The 17,603-nt window shown below is 35.1% G+C and overlaps 1 protein-coding gene across 3 annotated transcripts in view; it reads right to left on the bottom strand.

Moving 5' to 3' along the window:
* Positions 1–17,603, bottom strand: part of RNF169 (ring finger protein 169) — a 93,258-nt gene that overhangs the window by 33,742 nt on the left and 41,913 nt on the right. For 2 of the 3 annotated variants that reach the window (XM_074304069.1, XM_074304071.1), the window contains exon 3: positions 9,256–9,384. The exons of the other annotated variant lie outside the window; for it this stretch is intronic. In XM_074304069.1, the coding sequence (XP_074160170.1) occupies positions 9,256–9,384 (129 nt within the window). The remainder of the gene's footprint in view (positions 1–9,255; positions 9,385–17,603) is intronic. 3 annotated transcript variants of the gene reach the window in all.

The raw sequence follows: 17,603 nt of genomic DNA, 5'->3' as shown, positions 1-17,603 counted from the left end.
ACAAACAAAATTAATGCAGACAAGATTAGAAGGGAAGCAATAAATTGGGAAAACATTTTTACAACCCAAGATTCTGATAAAGGCCTCATTTCCAAAATATACAGAGAATTGACTCTAATTTATAAGAAATTAAGCCATTTTACAATTGATAAATGGTCAAAGGATATGAAAAGACAATTTTTAGATAAAGAAATAGAAACTATTTCCAACCATATGAAAAGCTGCTCCAAATCATTATTAATCAGAGAAATGCAAATTAAAACAACTCTGAGATACCACACACACCTGCCAGATTGGCTAGGATGACAGGAAAAGATAATGCTGAATGTTGGAAAAAGGAATGTTGGAAAGTTGGGAAAACTGGGACGCTGATGCATTGTTGGTAGAATTGTGAACGAATCCAACCATTCTGGAGAGCAATTTGGAACTATGCTCAAAAAGTTATCAAACTATACATACCCTTTGATCCAGCAGTGTTACTACTGGGCTTATATCCCAAAGAGATCTTAAAGAAGGGAAAGGGACCTGTATATGCAAAAATGTCTGTGGCAGCCCTTTTTTTAGTGGCTAGAAACTGCAAAATGAATGGATGACCATCAATTGGAGAATGGCTGAATAAATTGTGGCATATGAATGTTATGGAATATTATTGTTCTGTAAGAAATGACCAGCAGGAAGATTTCAGAAAGGCCTGGAGAGACTTAAATGAACTGATGCTAAATGAAGTGAGCAGGACCAGGAGGTCATTATACCTTAACAACAATAGTATATAATGATCAATTCTGATGGACATGGCTCTCTTCAACAATAAGATGAACCAAATCAGTTCCACTTGTTCAATAATGGAGAGAACCAGCTACACTCAGCAAAAGAACTATGGGAATTGAGTGTGAACCACAACATAGCATTTCTTTTTTTTTTTTAATTAATTTTTATAATTATAACATTTTCTTTGACAGTACATATGCATAGGTATTTTAATTTTTTTTTTTTGCAACACTATCCCTTGTACTCTCTTCTGTTCCGAGTTTTTCCCCTCCTTCCCTCCACCCCTTCCCCTAGATGGCAGGCATTCCCATACATATTAAATATCTTATAGTATATCCTAGGTACAATATATATGTGCAGAACCGAATTTTGTTGTTGTTGTTGTTGCAAAGGAAGGATTGTATTCACAAGGTAAAAATAATCTGGGAAGAGAAACAAAACAAAACAAAAAACAATGCTCACAGTTTACACTCATTTCTCAGTGTTCCTTTTCTGGATGTAGCTGATTCTGTCCATCAATGATCAATTGGAATTGTATTAGCTCTTCTCTAACAACATAGCATTTCTACTCCCTCTGTTTTTGTTTGCTTGCATTTTTTATTTCCTCAGGTTATTTTTACCTTATATCTTTTTTTTTAAATTATTAATTTTATAATTATAACATTTTTTGACAGTACATATGTATAGGTAATTTTTTACAACATTATCCCTCCTTGTACTCCTTCTGTTCCAAATTTTTCCCCTCCTTCCCTCCACCCCTTCCCCTAGATGGCAGGCATTCCCATACATATTAAATATCTTATAGTATATCCTAGGTACAATATATAGGTGCAGAACTGAATTTTTGTTGTTGTTGTTGTTGCAAGAAGAATTGGATTCGTAAGGTAAAAATAACCTGGGGAGAAAAACAAAAATAATACTAACAGTTTACACTCATTTCCCAGTGTTCCTTCTCTGGGTGTAGCTGATTCTGTCCATCATTGATCAATTGGAATTGGATTAGCTCTTCTCTATGTTGAAGATATTCACTTCCATCAGAATACATCCTCATACAGTATCATTGTTGAAGTGCATAATGATCTCCTAGTTCTGCTCATTTCACTCAGCATCAGTTGATATGTCTCTCCAAGCCTCTCTGTATTCCTCCTGTTGGTCATTTCTTACAGAACAATAATATTCCATAACCTTCATATACCATAATTTACTCAACCATTCTCCAATTGATGGACATCCATTCATTTTCCAGTTTCTAGCCACTACAAAAAGGGCTGCCACAAACATTTTGGCACATACAGGTCCCTTTCCCTTCTTCAGTATTTCTTTGGGATATAAGCCCAGTAGTAGTACTGCTGGATCAAAGGGTATGCACAATTTGATAACTTTTTGGGCATAATTCCAGATTGCTCTCCAGAATGGTTGGATTTTTTCACAACTCCACCAACAATGTATCAGTGTCCCAGTTTTCCCACAGCCCCTCCAACGTTCAGCATTATTTGTTCCTGTCATCTTAGCCAATCTGACAGGTGTGAAATGACATCTCAGAGTTGTCTTAATTTGCATTTCTCTGATCAATAGTGATTTGGAACACTCTTTCATATGAGTGGAAATAGTTTCAATTTCATCATCTGAAAATTGTCTATTCATATCCTTTGACCATTTATCAATTGGAGAATGGCTTGATTTCTTATAAATTAGAGTCAATTCTTTCTATATTTTGGAGATGAGGCCTTTATCAGAACCTTTAACTGTAAAAATGTTTTCCCAATTTGTTACTTCCCTTCTAATCTTGTTTGCATTAGTTTTGTTTGTACAAAAGCTTCTTAATTTGATGTAATCAAAATTTTCTATTTTGTGATCAATAATGATCTCTAGTTCTCCTTTGGTCACAAAATCCTTCCTCCTCCACAAGTCTGAGAGGTAAACGATCCTATGTTCCTCTAATTTATTTATGATCTCGTCCTTTATGCCTAAATCATGGACCCATTTTGATCTTATCTTATTATGTGGTGTTAAGTGTGGGTCCTTGCCTAGTTTCTGCCATACTAATTTCCAGTTTTCCCAGCAGGTTTTGTCAATTAATGAATTCTTATCCCAAAAGTTGGGATCTTTGGGTTTTTCAAACACTAGATTGCTATTTTTATTCACTCTCTTGTCCTGTGAACCTAACCTACTGCACTGATCAACTAGTCTATTTCTTAGCCAATACCAAATGATTTTGATGACTGCTGCTTTATAATATAGTTCTAGATCAGGTATAGCTAGGCCACCTTCATTTGATTTTTTTTTTTTCATTACTTCCCTTGAAATTCTCGACCTTTTATTCTTCTATATGAATTTTGTTGTTATTTTTTCTAGGTCATTAAAATAGTTTCTTGGGAGTCTGATTGGTATAGCACTAAATAAATAAATTAATTTAGGAAGTATTGTCATCTTGATTATATTCACTTGCCCTTTCCAAGAGCACTTAATGTCTTTCCAATTATTTAAATCCGACTTTATTTTTGTGGCAAGTGTTTTGTAAATTTTGCTCATATAATTCCTGACTTTCCTTTGGTAGATATATTCCCAAATATTTTATACTATCGACAGTTATTTTGAATTGAATTTCTCTTTGCATCTCTTGCTGTTGGATTGTGTTGGTAATGTATAAAAATGCTAAGGATTTATGTGGATTTATTTTGTATCCTGCAACTTTGCTAAAGTTCTGAATTATTTCTAATAGCTTTTTAGCAGAATTTTGGGGGTTCTCTAAGTATACCATCATGTCATCTGCAAAGAATGATAGTTTGATTTCCTCATTACCTATTCTAATTCCTTGAATCTCTTTCTCGGCTCTTATTGCCGAGGCTAGCATTTCTAGTACAATATTTACCTTATATCTTTGTCCGGTTTTTTCTAGTGCAGCAAAATGACTGTATGTATATATAAACATATATTATGTTTAACATATACTTTAATATATTTAACATGTATGGGTCTACCTGCCATTGAGGGGAAGGGGTGGAGGGAAGGAAGGGAAAAGTTGGAAACAAAAGGTTTTGCAAGGGTCAATGCTGAAAAATTGCCCATGCATATATCTTATAAATAAAAAGCTATAATAAAAAATTAATAGCTTTTTATTTTCAAAATATATGCAAAGATAAGTTTTCAACATTCACCCTGGCAAGATCTTGTATTCCAATTTTTCTCCCTTCCCCCTACTCCTTCCTCTAGACAGCAAGTAATCCAATATATGTTAAACATGTACAATTCTTCTATACATATTTTCACATTTATCTGATTGAATTTTCTACTAATTCCTTATGACAAAAATAATCCATACAACAAAACCTTCTATCTGACCACTTATGCTTCTTTTTAAATTCCTTTTTCCAACTGTCTCATGTATGTTACGTTTTATTACTCAATCAACAAGCATTTTTTTTCCAGTCCTGACTATCGCTAGGCACTGGGAAAACAAAGACAACAAATGAAACAAGCCCTGCTCTCAAAGAGCTTATTTTATTGTCTTGGGCAAAAGAGTACACTTATTAACTATTCACAAAACAAATATAAAATAATCACAAGGTAGAGAAGGGCACTGTTTACTGAGGGCATCAGGAAAGGTGCTGTGCAGAAACTAGAAGGTTGGGCTTCATTTTTCCAACTAGATAAAGCTCAACAGTAATGGATAAACTACATGATTCTGAGCTTCTACTGTTTTGTAATTCTCAACAGAGTCAAGTATAATCCTTACTGGTCACTTTCTGACTTCCTTTCCCCTGAGATGATGGTTACCCTGGGGGCTAAATCATAAACTGGGTAACTTATGGTTCACCAGCCTTGGTCTCTCTCCCAAGTGACTTGGGGAGAAAAGGGAAAGGAGAAGGGCTCTAGCTGGATGCCATGCTCTTTTCTTCAGGCTTAATGGATTGCCCCATAGTGCTCAATACATACATCCTTCCCACTTTCCTCCATTACTCAATTCTCTGGCTCAATAATACAGAGATGCCATGTAGCTATCAGACTGTGGAAATTTTGTCATGTTTGGATCTCCACAACACTGCTACAAGATGAGGGTTATGGTGAAATCTCAAGTTTTACAAACATAGACATATATCCTGCCTCTTCTCTCTGTTCCTCAGCTCAAGTTAGGCATAGAATGTTGCCAAGTGGCTATTGCAGACTAGGCAAATTTTTGTTGCTTGGAGTTTGATCTCTATGGCACTGGAGAGGAAGGGAAACTGTCAGGGTGTGGAAGTTGCATTCTGTTCTCATCAGGGAGGGGATGCTGAATAAGCATTTGTTGGAGATTAGGAATAGTGTCCTCTGCAACTTTAGTTAGTTCATCAAGTTTTTATTTTGGATTCACTATATAACCTTACAAGATTGTTTAAGAGGGAAGCATTCCATAAGCCATAAAGCATCACACACGTGAGTTATTGTTGATAATAGTAGCAACATTTAGTAATATAACTAGAATAACTAGAATAACCCAAAGTATCTGGCAAATAACATATAGAAGATCTTCCCAAAATTCAAATCATTTGCTTTTCAAGAGCCTGAAGAATAGAGTCCTAAGTCCATAATAAAATCTCTGTGCATTTACTCATTACCTCATTAGAATCTTAGGCAAACTACTTCAACTGAATTAGCATTCATTGAGTGTCTTTTATATGCAAGCTACCACAGTAAGTTTTTCAGATACAAAGAGAAAAAACATCCAAGAGTCCTTGCTCTCAAAAAGTCTACTCAAAACATACAAGATGCACAAATGAAAAACCACAAATGCTTTGATTGCACAGTAACAATTGAAGGATTAAGAAAGACTATGGTTGCACTATAGTTCAGCCTTGAAATTAAGTTCAATTAAGAGTCCAATTTCTAGGAGGGAATACATTATAGGCAAGGTCAAAAATATAAAAGCACAGATGAAATGAAGAGTTCTGGAATCAGAGAACAGGCCAGATTGTCTGAAAATCAGAATGTGAAAAGGGGAGTAATGTGAAATAAATCTGAAAATGATAGACCATAGCCTGATTGTAAAGAATGGTATTAATATGGAGGTCAACATTCAAATCCCATTCCCTATATTCTATACTCAATTTCTTATTCCCATGCCCTTTAACCATCCAAAGTTCCAATCAAATGCCACGCAAGTTTCCACTGCCTGTTCCATAAGAAACAAACTTACTTTCATTTGAATCTTTTCCTTTCCTACCCCTTTCATCTTCTAACTCTAACTGAATCTTGGCTGTCTCAATACAGCTTTCCAGCTCTTTCCACTAATGTCTGAACCTGTACTCATTCTTAGTTCACTAGCCTAGACATGGAAGCTGAAATACTCCTTGTTCCCCACCTTCAGGTTCTCTTCTTTCTTCCATCACTCAGTAACTTCTTCCTTTAAGGTTCATGCTATTCATATTTACCACCCAATCAAAATCCTGGTAGCTGTTGTCTACAAACTCCCCTTTCTTCCTCAATGAATGTGGTGCCCAGCTCACAATTTTTCTTTCCTCCCCAACTTCTGCGTTCATATTAGGGGACTTCAATACATGCACTGATTCTCCCTCATATAAACCTAAACATAAGTTTTCACAATCTACTCTTCTCCTGAGTTACTCTTCCACCCCAGCTCAATCACACAGAGATTATAATGTTTTTGATCTTGCCATCACTTACAAATGTACCACTTCTATTCAAGAATTCTGCAATTCCCTTATCTAACCATAATCTACTGCTTTTCACTCCTTTCTTCCCTTAAAAAATCCTATTCCATTCTCATTATGACTTTCAATCCCTTTACCCCTTCAATTCTCTCCCAGGTCATCTCCCTGTACTAGCCATCTCTTGAAAGAAATCCCAAAATAAAAATTCTCAGGAATATTTCATACACACACACATACACACATAGATATACACATATGTGCACAGATACATATGTGTATATATACTTACACATACATACACATATACAAACACACACATTCAAATAAAAAAAAATAATCTGTGCTCCCAGGTCAAGAACTGCAAGCAACAAGAAAGAATAAATCCACATATTATAAAAAGCAGTCAGGATCACATAAAATTTAGCAACTACCCTTACAGACAAGTGGAGGGCTTGAAATATAAGATTCCAAAAGGCAAAGAAGGTAGGATTACAATAAAAAATAACCTATAGAAGAAAGCACAGACATTTAATGGGGGAAAAAAAAAAAAAAAAAAAGGATTTTAAAGAATTCCTGATAGACATTCCTGATTAGAATTCCTGATAGGAATTCCTGATAGAGGATTCCTGATGAAAAAACCTGAGCTGAATAGAAAACTTAACATTCAAACACAATAATAAAAAGAAGTATAAAAATGCAAATATGAATAAGAAATCATAAAAGACTAATAAAACAAGGCTAAACTATTTAGATTCCTATAAGTATTGATGATACATGTATCCCTAAGAACTGTATCATTAGGGCAGTTAGAAGAAATCTATCTGGACAGAGGATATGATGATCTCAAAAGAATGAGTGAGAAAGAGGAATGCTTTGAAAGGGCAAGGGAGAAGAATAATGGGTAAAATATCTCACATTAGAAATCAACTTTATTCTTTTCAAATATAAACAAGAAATAAAAGTACCCACAGGCATGTTTTAATGAGTAAATGACCATTATAAGTAGTTGTATATATGTAAAAAGTTTACAGTTTTTTGGTCTTTTTCTCACAATTCTGAGATAAGGAACACAGCAGTTTCCTTATTCCCATTTTATAAATGATGAAATAAGGACCAAGAGAGATTAAGTGGACTGCTTAAAGTAAGGTATAGCAAAGTAACATAAGAACACAAGAGAATTTTGAGGGAGTATTTGATGCTGTCTTTCCTTCTTTCTAGTTCCCTACCCCATCCTATTTAGCAATCTTTAACCTGTGTCCACACATGTTAGGTTCTTACTAAGTGCTAATGAGATAATGAGATATTAGGTTCTTACTAAGTGCTAAGTTGGTAGTTTAGGGGAGTTTTACTCCTTTGAACTTCTGGGGAGGAGCTTGCATGTTTAAGAGGAGCAAGTTCATTGGTAGAAGTAATTTTCCCACAAGCCCTTGGGTTCTCTGGGAGAAGACACCATTGAGCAAGGAGTGAGTCGAATCTGGGCCAGAGTTGGGACTGCGGCCTGGAGGAGCAGTTCTGGGTTGGATTAAGGAGAAGATGTACCCTGGATTTGCAAGTGAAGAGGACAGAGAAAAAGATTCACAGAGAAAAGAAACCTCCTCCCAGAGAAGGATTACAACTGAGAGATGATCAGAACTTTACACACACAAAGCTGATTTTTTTCACTCATATCTTCCCCCCCCCCCTTCTTCTGAGGCTGGGGTTAAGTGACTTGCCCAGGGTCACACAACTAGGAAGTGTTAAGTGTCTGAGATCACATTTGAACTCGGGTCCTCCTGAATTCAGGGCAGGTGCTCTATCCACTGCGCCACCTAGCTATCCCTTCCACTCATATCTTAATGCTGTTATGGACTATCCTTACTAAGTTCTCTATTTTTCATGAACCAGGAAGGCCTATAGTTTCATTGGACCCTAACTCAAGTGCATTCTGAAGTGCTTCATCACTAAGTCTCGATGTGACAGGTCAGTGGAGGAAAATTCTATCAAAAAGGGCTGTAAGGTGAGGAAATTGAAGGAACTTAGAGGATTAAGATAGCAAGTGGTTAAATATGGCAATTGAGTGGACCACACCAAATCCATCTTGTGACTCAATTCTGGCTGGAGCTTAGTTCAAATTTCCTTTTTATTCAAGAAATTAGTGTAGTGCAATTTCTATCCTGCAAGAAAACTTCATTCAATTGTGGGACTTGACAGAAAACCTTACTGCATTGTTTGAACCTAGCCCTGTGTTGCTGGGACCTCTACCTGCTATTTAGAGACTCCTAACAAAAAGACAGGATATGCTGACCAGAAACTCAATCAAATCCAAAGCCTGATGCAAGGAATTTTTTCACATAAAGACTGATACAAGCAATTTTCTCACAGTTGCTCATCTCAAGCAACTTTTATACCTTACCTGAAAATTGGTCCCATATTGACCTATCAGTTATTGTTTCCATGTTCCTTTGATTATACACAAGACATAAATGGGGGAATGGGACACTTTTTCTGATTTCAAGGAATTGCTGTTCTCCCACTTTCAACTTGGAAAGTTCCTAATATTTCATCCAATTAGAAATCAGATTAGCTAATGTTTTGCTGTTTTCTCTTGAACAGTTGGTCTTATTTGACTAATTGTTTTTAATGGACAAAAATCGTCTCCCCCTGTATTCAGAGTCTAGGCCTAAGCTGAGCAAGTATGACCCCATTTTGTTAAGCAACTGCCACATGTTGCTTAATAAATGGATTTGCTCAGAAGATTGAACCTTTGTTTTCTTAGTCATTTCATTTTTTATCCACCATAAAACAGTTTATAAATGTGAATTATTATTGTCATTATTATTATTAAAAAGAGATTACTTACGAGAACTAATGGCTCATCTTTTTTCTGCAGTTCTTCCATTCTTTTTTTCCCTGCTTCAATGTCCTCCAGTAAGAGTTTGTGGATCAGATCCTCAGAGCTTTTCTCCTCTTCTAATTTTTCTTCCCTCAACTAAAAATACAAATTATACAAGAGATAGAAGAGTTTAAAGTCGACCCTAGAATCATCTTTCCACTAAGGACTTGGTTACAGCAGATTGACCTTAAGTGAGTGCTTTGAGACTTGATCAAATCTCTAATTTTCAAGTAAACTTGTCATACTAAGCTCTTGCCAAACCAGCACTTCACTGTAGCTTAAAATTCAATTGTTCTGCATTTTTGAGCAATCCAAAAACCATACAGTTAAAAGAATATAAATAAAACCAGAAAAATAAGTCTTATTCACATAGTCAATAAGGCTAGTCCCTCCTAAAGGCCAGATTTATTTGCCTGGTTCCTGCAGAAGCTTGAAAAGCAAGATACTATAGTGAGGACACATAAAATAGCAGCAATACAAGCACTTCAATAGATTTGAGAAACCTGAGTTTGAGTCCTCACTCTGCTACTAACTTACCAAGTATTTCAAGAAAATTAGTTTCTCTTCTCTGGGCTTCAGTTTCCTACTCTGCAAAATAAAGGCACTGCACTAAATAATTTTTAAGTTTCCTTTCAGCTCTAACATTCTAAAACTCTAGAGCCTACAGCTAATTGAGATTAGGAAGAGATTCCAAATCACTGTTTTGGAGCTGGATGAGATCTCTGAGGTCATCTGGTCTGACCACATGACAGGTATACCTGAACATGAAATGACTAGCCTGAAGTCACAACTAATAAGTAACAAAGTCAGAATTTGAACCTAGCTCTTTTGACTTGAAATCTAATACTCTTTAGGTAACTAAAGTGAGATGAATGCTACATGTGGAATCAGAAGAACTAGGTTGCGACTGTAGTTTTGCTACTTGTTGCCTCTGGGATTTAGGGCAAGTCACTTAATTTGACCTAGATCACAGTTTATCAGTTAAATGTAGACACTAGACTAAAAATGATGTCTAAAGTTCATTTAAGGTCCAAAACATAGTCTCCATATTTTCTTAGCAGAAGATTATCATCTCTAAGCCTACTATACCCTATATTTCACTATAGCAAAATACACTGGTCCACAGAAAAACTAGAATTTCGGACCAAAAATCCTATTTTTGACTGATCTAAAGCTTTCTTTAAGTTTTTGTTATATTTTAGGGTAAATGAGAAGAACATGGAGCCTATCCATACTTTTTTGGAATCTTTCCCTCTAACATGCCTGAACATGTTTTTTTTTTTTTTTTTTTTTTTTTTTTTAAAACACATATCATAACTTAGCTAAAAATACACAATACAAAATAATTCAAAGTACAGTATAAGAGAAAATAAAACAAAGTACTCTAATGTCATTCCAGCCTAGTAAGAAGGTACTGCAAACCCCATATCCCCCCAAATTACTCATTCCTCTCCACTTGGGAGATCTTTATAGAAATATTCTAACTTTTCAAGCTAATTCTAATTCTAGAAGCCAGGGAGTCAGAAGATGGAGATTAGGAAGGAGAGAGTTCTGACCATGAGAGACAAGCTTGCTAATATGTTAGTTTGCTGTTGTTTGGTAATGTCCAGCTTTTCATGACCATATTTTTGAGGTTTTCTTGGTCGAGATGCTGATATGGTATGATATTTCCTTCTCCAATAAATTAGACTAACAGAAGTTAAGTGACTGTGTAGGGTTATATAGCCAGTGAGTGTCTGGGGCCAGATTTGGACTCAGGTCTTTCTGACTCCAAGCCCAGAGCTCTGTGCACTGAGCCATTGAACTGCCTCTTCCCAAATGTGGACCTGAAATTTTGATGAGCACATTATTTCCTTCTTCACAAAAATCATATGGTTAAGGGATTTGGAGCAGAAGAGATCTTTGTGGTCAACTAGTCCAATTCCCTCATTTTACAAAGAAGGAAACAGATTCAGAGAGATTATCACACAGGTAGTTAAAGACAGAATGGGGATCTGAAATTAGATCCTATACTTCCAAGCCCATCAGTCTGTCTTTTCTTTTTAATAATATTTTTCCCCAGTTACATGTAAAGAAAAATTTTAATCAATTTTTTTTCAAAAACAATTCTAGCTCCAAATTTTTTCTTCCCTTCCTCACTTCTCTTTTCTAAAACAGTAAGCAGTTTGATATAGATTATACATGTTCTATGATACAAAACACACCACCATCAGTCATATTGTGAAAAAAAGATACAGTCCCAAATGAAGGAGAAAAAGATTAAAAAAATATATGTATACATATATATATATAAACCTGCTTCAATCTGCATTCTGAACCCATCAGTTCTTTCCATGGAGATGGGGATAACATTTTTCATCACAAGTTCTTTGGAATTGTCTTGGATCATTGGATTGCTAAGAATAGTTAAGTCATTCAGAATTGGTCATTGTACAGTATTGCTGTTCCTATGTACAATGTTCCCCTGGTCCTCCATCGGTTCACGTAAGTCTTTTCAAGCTTGGTTTTTTGTTTTTTGTTTTTAAATCTTCCTGCTCATAATTTTTTTTACATGTATTCTTTGATCATTCCCTACCTTTTTTTTTTTTATTAATTTTATAATTATAATTTTTTGACAGTACATATCATGAGTAATTTTTTTTTCTCTACTCCCTTCCCTAGATGACAGGCAATCCCATACATATTAAATGTGTTACAGTATAACCTAGATATAATATATGTGTGTAAATCCAATTTTCTTGTTGCACGTTAAGAATTGGATTCCGAAGGTATAAGTAACCTGGGTAGAAAGACAGTAGTGCAAACAGTTTACATTCAATTCCCAGTGTTCCTTCTCTGGGTATAGCTGTTTCTATCCATCATTGATCAACTGGAAGGAAGTTGGATCTTCTCTATGTTGAAGATTTCCACTTCCATCAGAATACATCCTCATACAGCATTGTTGTTGAAGTGTATAGTGATCTCCTGGTTCTGCTCATTTCACTCAGCATCAGTTCATGTAAGTCTCTCCAAGCCTCTCTGTATTCATCCTGTTGGTCATTTCTTACAGAGCAATAATATTCCATAACCTTCATATACCATAATTTACCCAACCATTCTCCAACTGATGGACATCCATTCATCTTCCAGTTTCTAGCCACCACAAAAAGAGCTGCCACAAACATTCTGGCACATACAGGTCCCTTTCCTCTCTTTAGTATTTCTTTGGGATATAAGCCCAGTAGTAGCACTGCTGGATCAAAGGGTATGCACAGTTTGATAACTTTTTGGGCATAGTTCCAAATTGTTCTTCAGAATGGCTGGATTCTTTCACAACTCCACCAACAATGCATCAGTGTCCCAGTTTTCCCACATCCCCTCCAACATTCATCATTATCTTTTCCTGTCATCTTAGCCAATCTGACAGGTGGGTAGTGGTATCTCAGAGTTGTCTTAATTTGCATTTCTCTGATCAGTAGTGATTTGGAACACTCTTTCATATGAGTGGATATAGTTTCAATTTCATCATCTGAAAATTGTCTGTTCATATCCTTTGACCATTTATCAATTGGAGAATAGTTTGATTTCTTATAAATTAGAGTCAGTTCTCTATATATTTTGGAAATGAGGCCTTTATCAGAACCTTTAACTATAAAAATATTTTCCCAATTTGTTCCTTCTAATCTTGTTTGCATTAGTTTTGTTTGTACAAAAGCTTTTTAATTTGATACAATCAAAATCTTCTATTTTGTGATCAATAATGACCTCTAGTTCTCATTTGGTCATAAATTCCTTCCTCCTCCACAGGTCTGAGAGGTAGACTATCCTCTATTCCTCTAATCTATTTATGATCTCATTCTTTATGCCTAAATCATGGACCCATTTTGATTTCATCTTGGTAAATGGTGTTAAGTGTAGGTCCATATCTAATTTCTGCCATACTAAATTCCAGTTTTCCCAACAGTTTTTTTCAAATAATGAATTCTTATCCCAAATGTTGGTATCTTTGAGTTTGTCAAACACTAGGTTGCTATAGTTGTACCCTATTTTGTTCTGTGTACCTAATCTGTTCCACTGATTGACTAGTCTATTTCTTAGCCAATACCAAATGTTTTTGGTGACTGCTGCTTTATAATATAGTTCTAGATCAGGTACAGCTAGGCCACCTTCATCTGACTTTTTTTTCATTACTTCCCTTGAAATTCTAGACCTTTTATTTTTCCATATGAATTTTGTTGTTATTTTTTCTAGGCCATTAAAATAGTTTCTTAGGAGTCTGATTGGTATAGTGTAATGTTCTTGAATTGTGAAGGACCGGTTGTCTGCTCAATTATAATCCTTCTCTGGGAGGAGACCTGTAAAATCTTTTCCTCTGTGCGCAGGTTTCTTGGGAGTTCTGAATCTCCTCCAGCTCTTGTCCTTTCTCAAATCAGACTGGTCTCCTTTCAGCCTGCCTGGCGTCAAAACTCTATCCCAGAGTCGATTCTCTCAGACCCAATGCTGCCCTTCTTTTATCCTCCCAGAGAATGGGCGTATAAGAACTCAATGGGGCGTGGGGAAATACTTCCACCAATGAACTTGCTCCTCTTAGAATTCCTAAGGTGTAAATTCCCTTTAAAGGCCCGAACCAAAAGTCTGAGCCAGAGAGCTGTCAACCTGAGTTCTCACCTTGTAATTGTCCAGACAACCTGAGTTCACCTTGTCACTGTCCAGACAACCTGAGTTTTCACCTGGTAATCCTAACAGTATAGCACTAAATAAATAGATTAGTTTAGGGAGTATTGTCATCTTTATTATATTCGCTGGGCCTATCCAAGAGCACTTAAAGTCTTTCCAATTATTTAAATCTGACTTTATTTTTGTGGCAAGTGTTTTGTAACTTTGCTCGTATAATTCTTGACTTTTCTTTGGTAGATGGATTCCCAAATATTTTATATTCTCGACATTTGTTTTGAATGGAATTTCTCTTTTTATCTCTTGCTGTTGCATTTTGTTGGTGATGTATAAAAATGCTGAGGATTTATGTGGATTTATTTTGTATCCAGCAACTTTGCTAAAGTTGTGAATTATTTCTAGTAACTTTTTATTAGAATCTCTGGGGTTCTCTAAGTATATCATCATATCATCTGCAAAGAGTGCTGCTCCTAATTTTTTAAAGCACAGTTAATATTTCATCACAATCACAATCATATATCACAACCTATTCTGCCATTCCCCAATTGATGGATATTTTCCTCAATTTCCAATTCTTTGCTACCACAAAAAGAGTGCTATAAATATTTTCATACAATTAGGTATTCTCCCACTACCTCTTTTTAAATTTTTATGGGATACAGACTTATTAGTCTGTATGTTGGATCAAAGTGAATGAATAATTTGATCATCTTTTGGGCATAATTCCAAACGGCATTCCAGTTGGATCAGTTTACAATTCCACCAAGAGTGCATTAGTGTTCCAATTTTCTCATATCCCCTTTATAATTAATTACCTTTTCTGTCACATTAGTCAATCTAATAGGTATGAAGTGATGCTTCAGAACTGTTTTAATTTGCATTTTTCTAATCAATATTTAATTAGAACATTTTTTCACATAACTATAGATAGCTTTAATTTCTTCACCTGAAAACTGCCTGTTCATATTCTTTGACCATTTATCAGGGAATGAGTTGTATTCTTATAATTTTGAATCAGTCTTCTACATATTTGAGAAATGAAGTTTTTATCAGAGACACTTTGTAAAAAAATTGTTTCCAAGCTTTCTGCTTTCCTTCTAATCTTGGGTGCATTAGTTTTATTTGTGCAACCCCTTTTTAATTTAAATAATATAATTTAATTTAATCAAAATTGTCCATTTTACATCTAGTTATGCTCTCTCTCTCATGTTTGGATAAAAATTCTTCTCTTCTCCATATTCACTGCTCTTCTAATTTGCTTATTGTATCACGCTTTATGTTTATGAATCCATTTTGATCTTAGTATATGTTGATAAAATGTTGACAAGTCTTTTCCAATGAACTACATAATCCCTCCTGTTCAAATACTTGAAGAAAGCCCATAATAACACCCATACTGAATCTTTTTTTCTCCAGGATGAATGTTCCCAATTCCTTCAACCAATCCTCAATGACATGGACTCAAGGTTCTTTATTATTACCTTCCTATTATCCTCTTCTAATCACTCTCTAACTATCAATTTCATTCTTAAACTGTGGTGCCCAAAATTGAACTCTATAATCCACAATATGGTGAAGAATAGAAGAAACATGCCTCATTTCTGAAAGCTGTGCCTCTCTTATTACAACCCAACGCCACATTACCATTTGTAGAAGTTACACTACCCACTAACCCACAGTGAATTTAAGACTTATTCACCAAAATCCAGATCATGAAAATGATGTTTCCATCTTTATTCCACACTCAGTTTTTTTTTACCCAAATGTAATTACATTTATCTTTATTAAATTTCATCTCGCTAGATTAAATTCAAAGTTTGCTCCTGTTGAGATTACCTAAGATTTTGCCTAAGCTAAGTCAAATCAAAAAGCATTTTTAAGCATTTACTATGTGCCAGGTATAATGCTAGACATAGAGATACAAGGAAAGGCAAAAAATCAGTTTGTTCTCAAGCTCACAGTCCAATGAAGGCAGACAACATGTAGAAACTATGAACAAACAAGCTATCTACAGAATAAAGTGGAAATAATTTGAGAAGAAAAACACTAAGATTAAACAGACCTAGGAAAATCTCATGCAGAAAGTAGAACTTTAGCTGATGCTTGAAGGAAATCAAAGAGACAAAAGATGGAGATTAGGAAGCAGAGAGTTCCAACTATGTAGTAATCAATATGTTAGCCATCTCTTCCCAAATGTGGTACCTGCAAATTTGATGACCATACTATGCCTACCTTCAAAATCCATCATTGAATAGAATGTTAAACAATGCAGGATCAAACACTGATCCCTGAGGTACTTCACTGGAAAACTATCAAGCTGTCACTGAACTATTAAAGACTATTTAGTCTAAATCTATTATTATCTAGTTAAATAACATTTACTAAGTGGTTACTACATGCTAGGCACTATGTTATGCACTGCAAACATTCACTATTTTTTTAATCATTCATTCTACAAAATTTCCAAGGAATCAAGGCTAAACTCAGTGGCCTATACTATGCAAATTTTGTTCACTTTCCAGTTTTGAAAACTGGGACATTCATACTTCTCTGGCCCATATTTTCAACAATCTCAAATATCACTGAAAATAGCTCATCAGTCAGATCTACCAGATCTTTTTGCATCCAGGGAGATTGTTTCTATGAGGCATGTGATTTGAATTCATCAAAGACAAAGAGTTATCCAAAATAAAGTAAGATCATTTCAATTTCCTATTAGTAACTTTTATTGTCATGTCCATTGCAAAGGTCATTTTCTTTGGCAATAAAAACTAAGCTTCTATTGCAAATGGAAATAACAAACTAAATTAAATATTGTGTAACTATAAACAAGCTTGACTCCAAAGAAGAGATGAGAATATGTACCTCTCCATTCTTTGCAGGGATGAGGGAGGCCTATGGATATAGAAAACTTCATTAACTATCAGATTCAATGCCATATTAGTTTTGCTGAACTGTCACAGTGAAGGAATACTTTTGGAAATGAAGGTGACACAAAAATGAAATATGTTAACAAAAATTATTTTTAAAAATAAATCAAAATAAGAAATAAGCATTTTTGCCTTTGTTCTATTATTTTATCTAAATTTTTTTGATCTTCCTCTTGTCTCCAAAATAGCTTTAAGAAAATCTTTTTATTACTTTTTCAAAGAATTTTGAAAAATAAAAAGCTATTGTTTAAAAAAAAAACACAACTTTTTATTGACCTTAGGACCTCAGCTTCTCTAGCCAGAATTTCCTTATTCTCAACCTTACGACTTGATAATTTTGGGGCAGTTAGATGACACAGTAGATACAGCACTAGCCCTGGAGTCAGGAAGACTTGATTTGTAGGATTGTATAAACTCTTCTGTTTTTCTCTTCTATATATAAAACTTTAATAGTTTAAGGCAATCTGATAAACATTTACTATGGGCCTACTATGCACCAGGTACAGTTGGAGATGCAATTAATAAAAAGTTTCTGCCCTCAAGGAGCTTACAATCTAAAGGAGGAGAAAATACTAAGGGAGACAGGAAAGCAGGAGGAGGGAGAACTGTTCAAAGATTATGGTATACCTGACGTTTTTAACATTTAAGCTGCCTGGTGAGGTCTCTGTTCTCTTCAGAAAACTCATCCTTCATACTGTTATTTCTCCTATCTCAGATTTCTCTCCTTTGCTA

This window comes from Sminthopsis crassicaudata, chromosome 3, assembly GCF_048593235.1.
Source record: "Sminthopsis crassicaudata isolate SCR6 chromosome 3, ASM4859323v1, whole genome shotgun sequence".
NCBI classification, from domain to species: Eukaryota; Metazoa; Chordata; class Mammalia; order Dasyuromorphia; family Dasyuridae; genus Sminthopsis; species Sminthopsis crassicaudata.
This window is presented reverse-complemented; position numbering and strand designations above follow the sequence as displayed.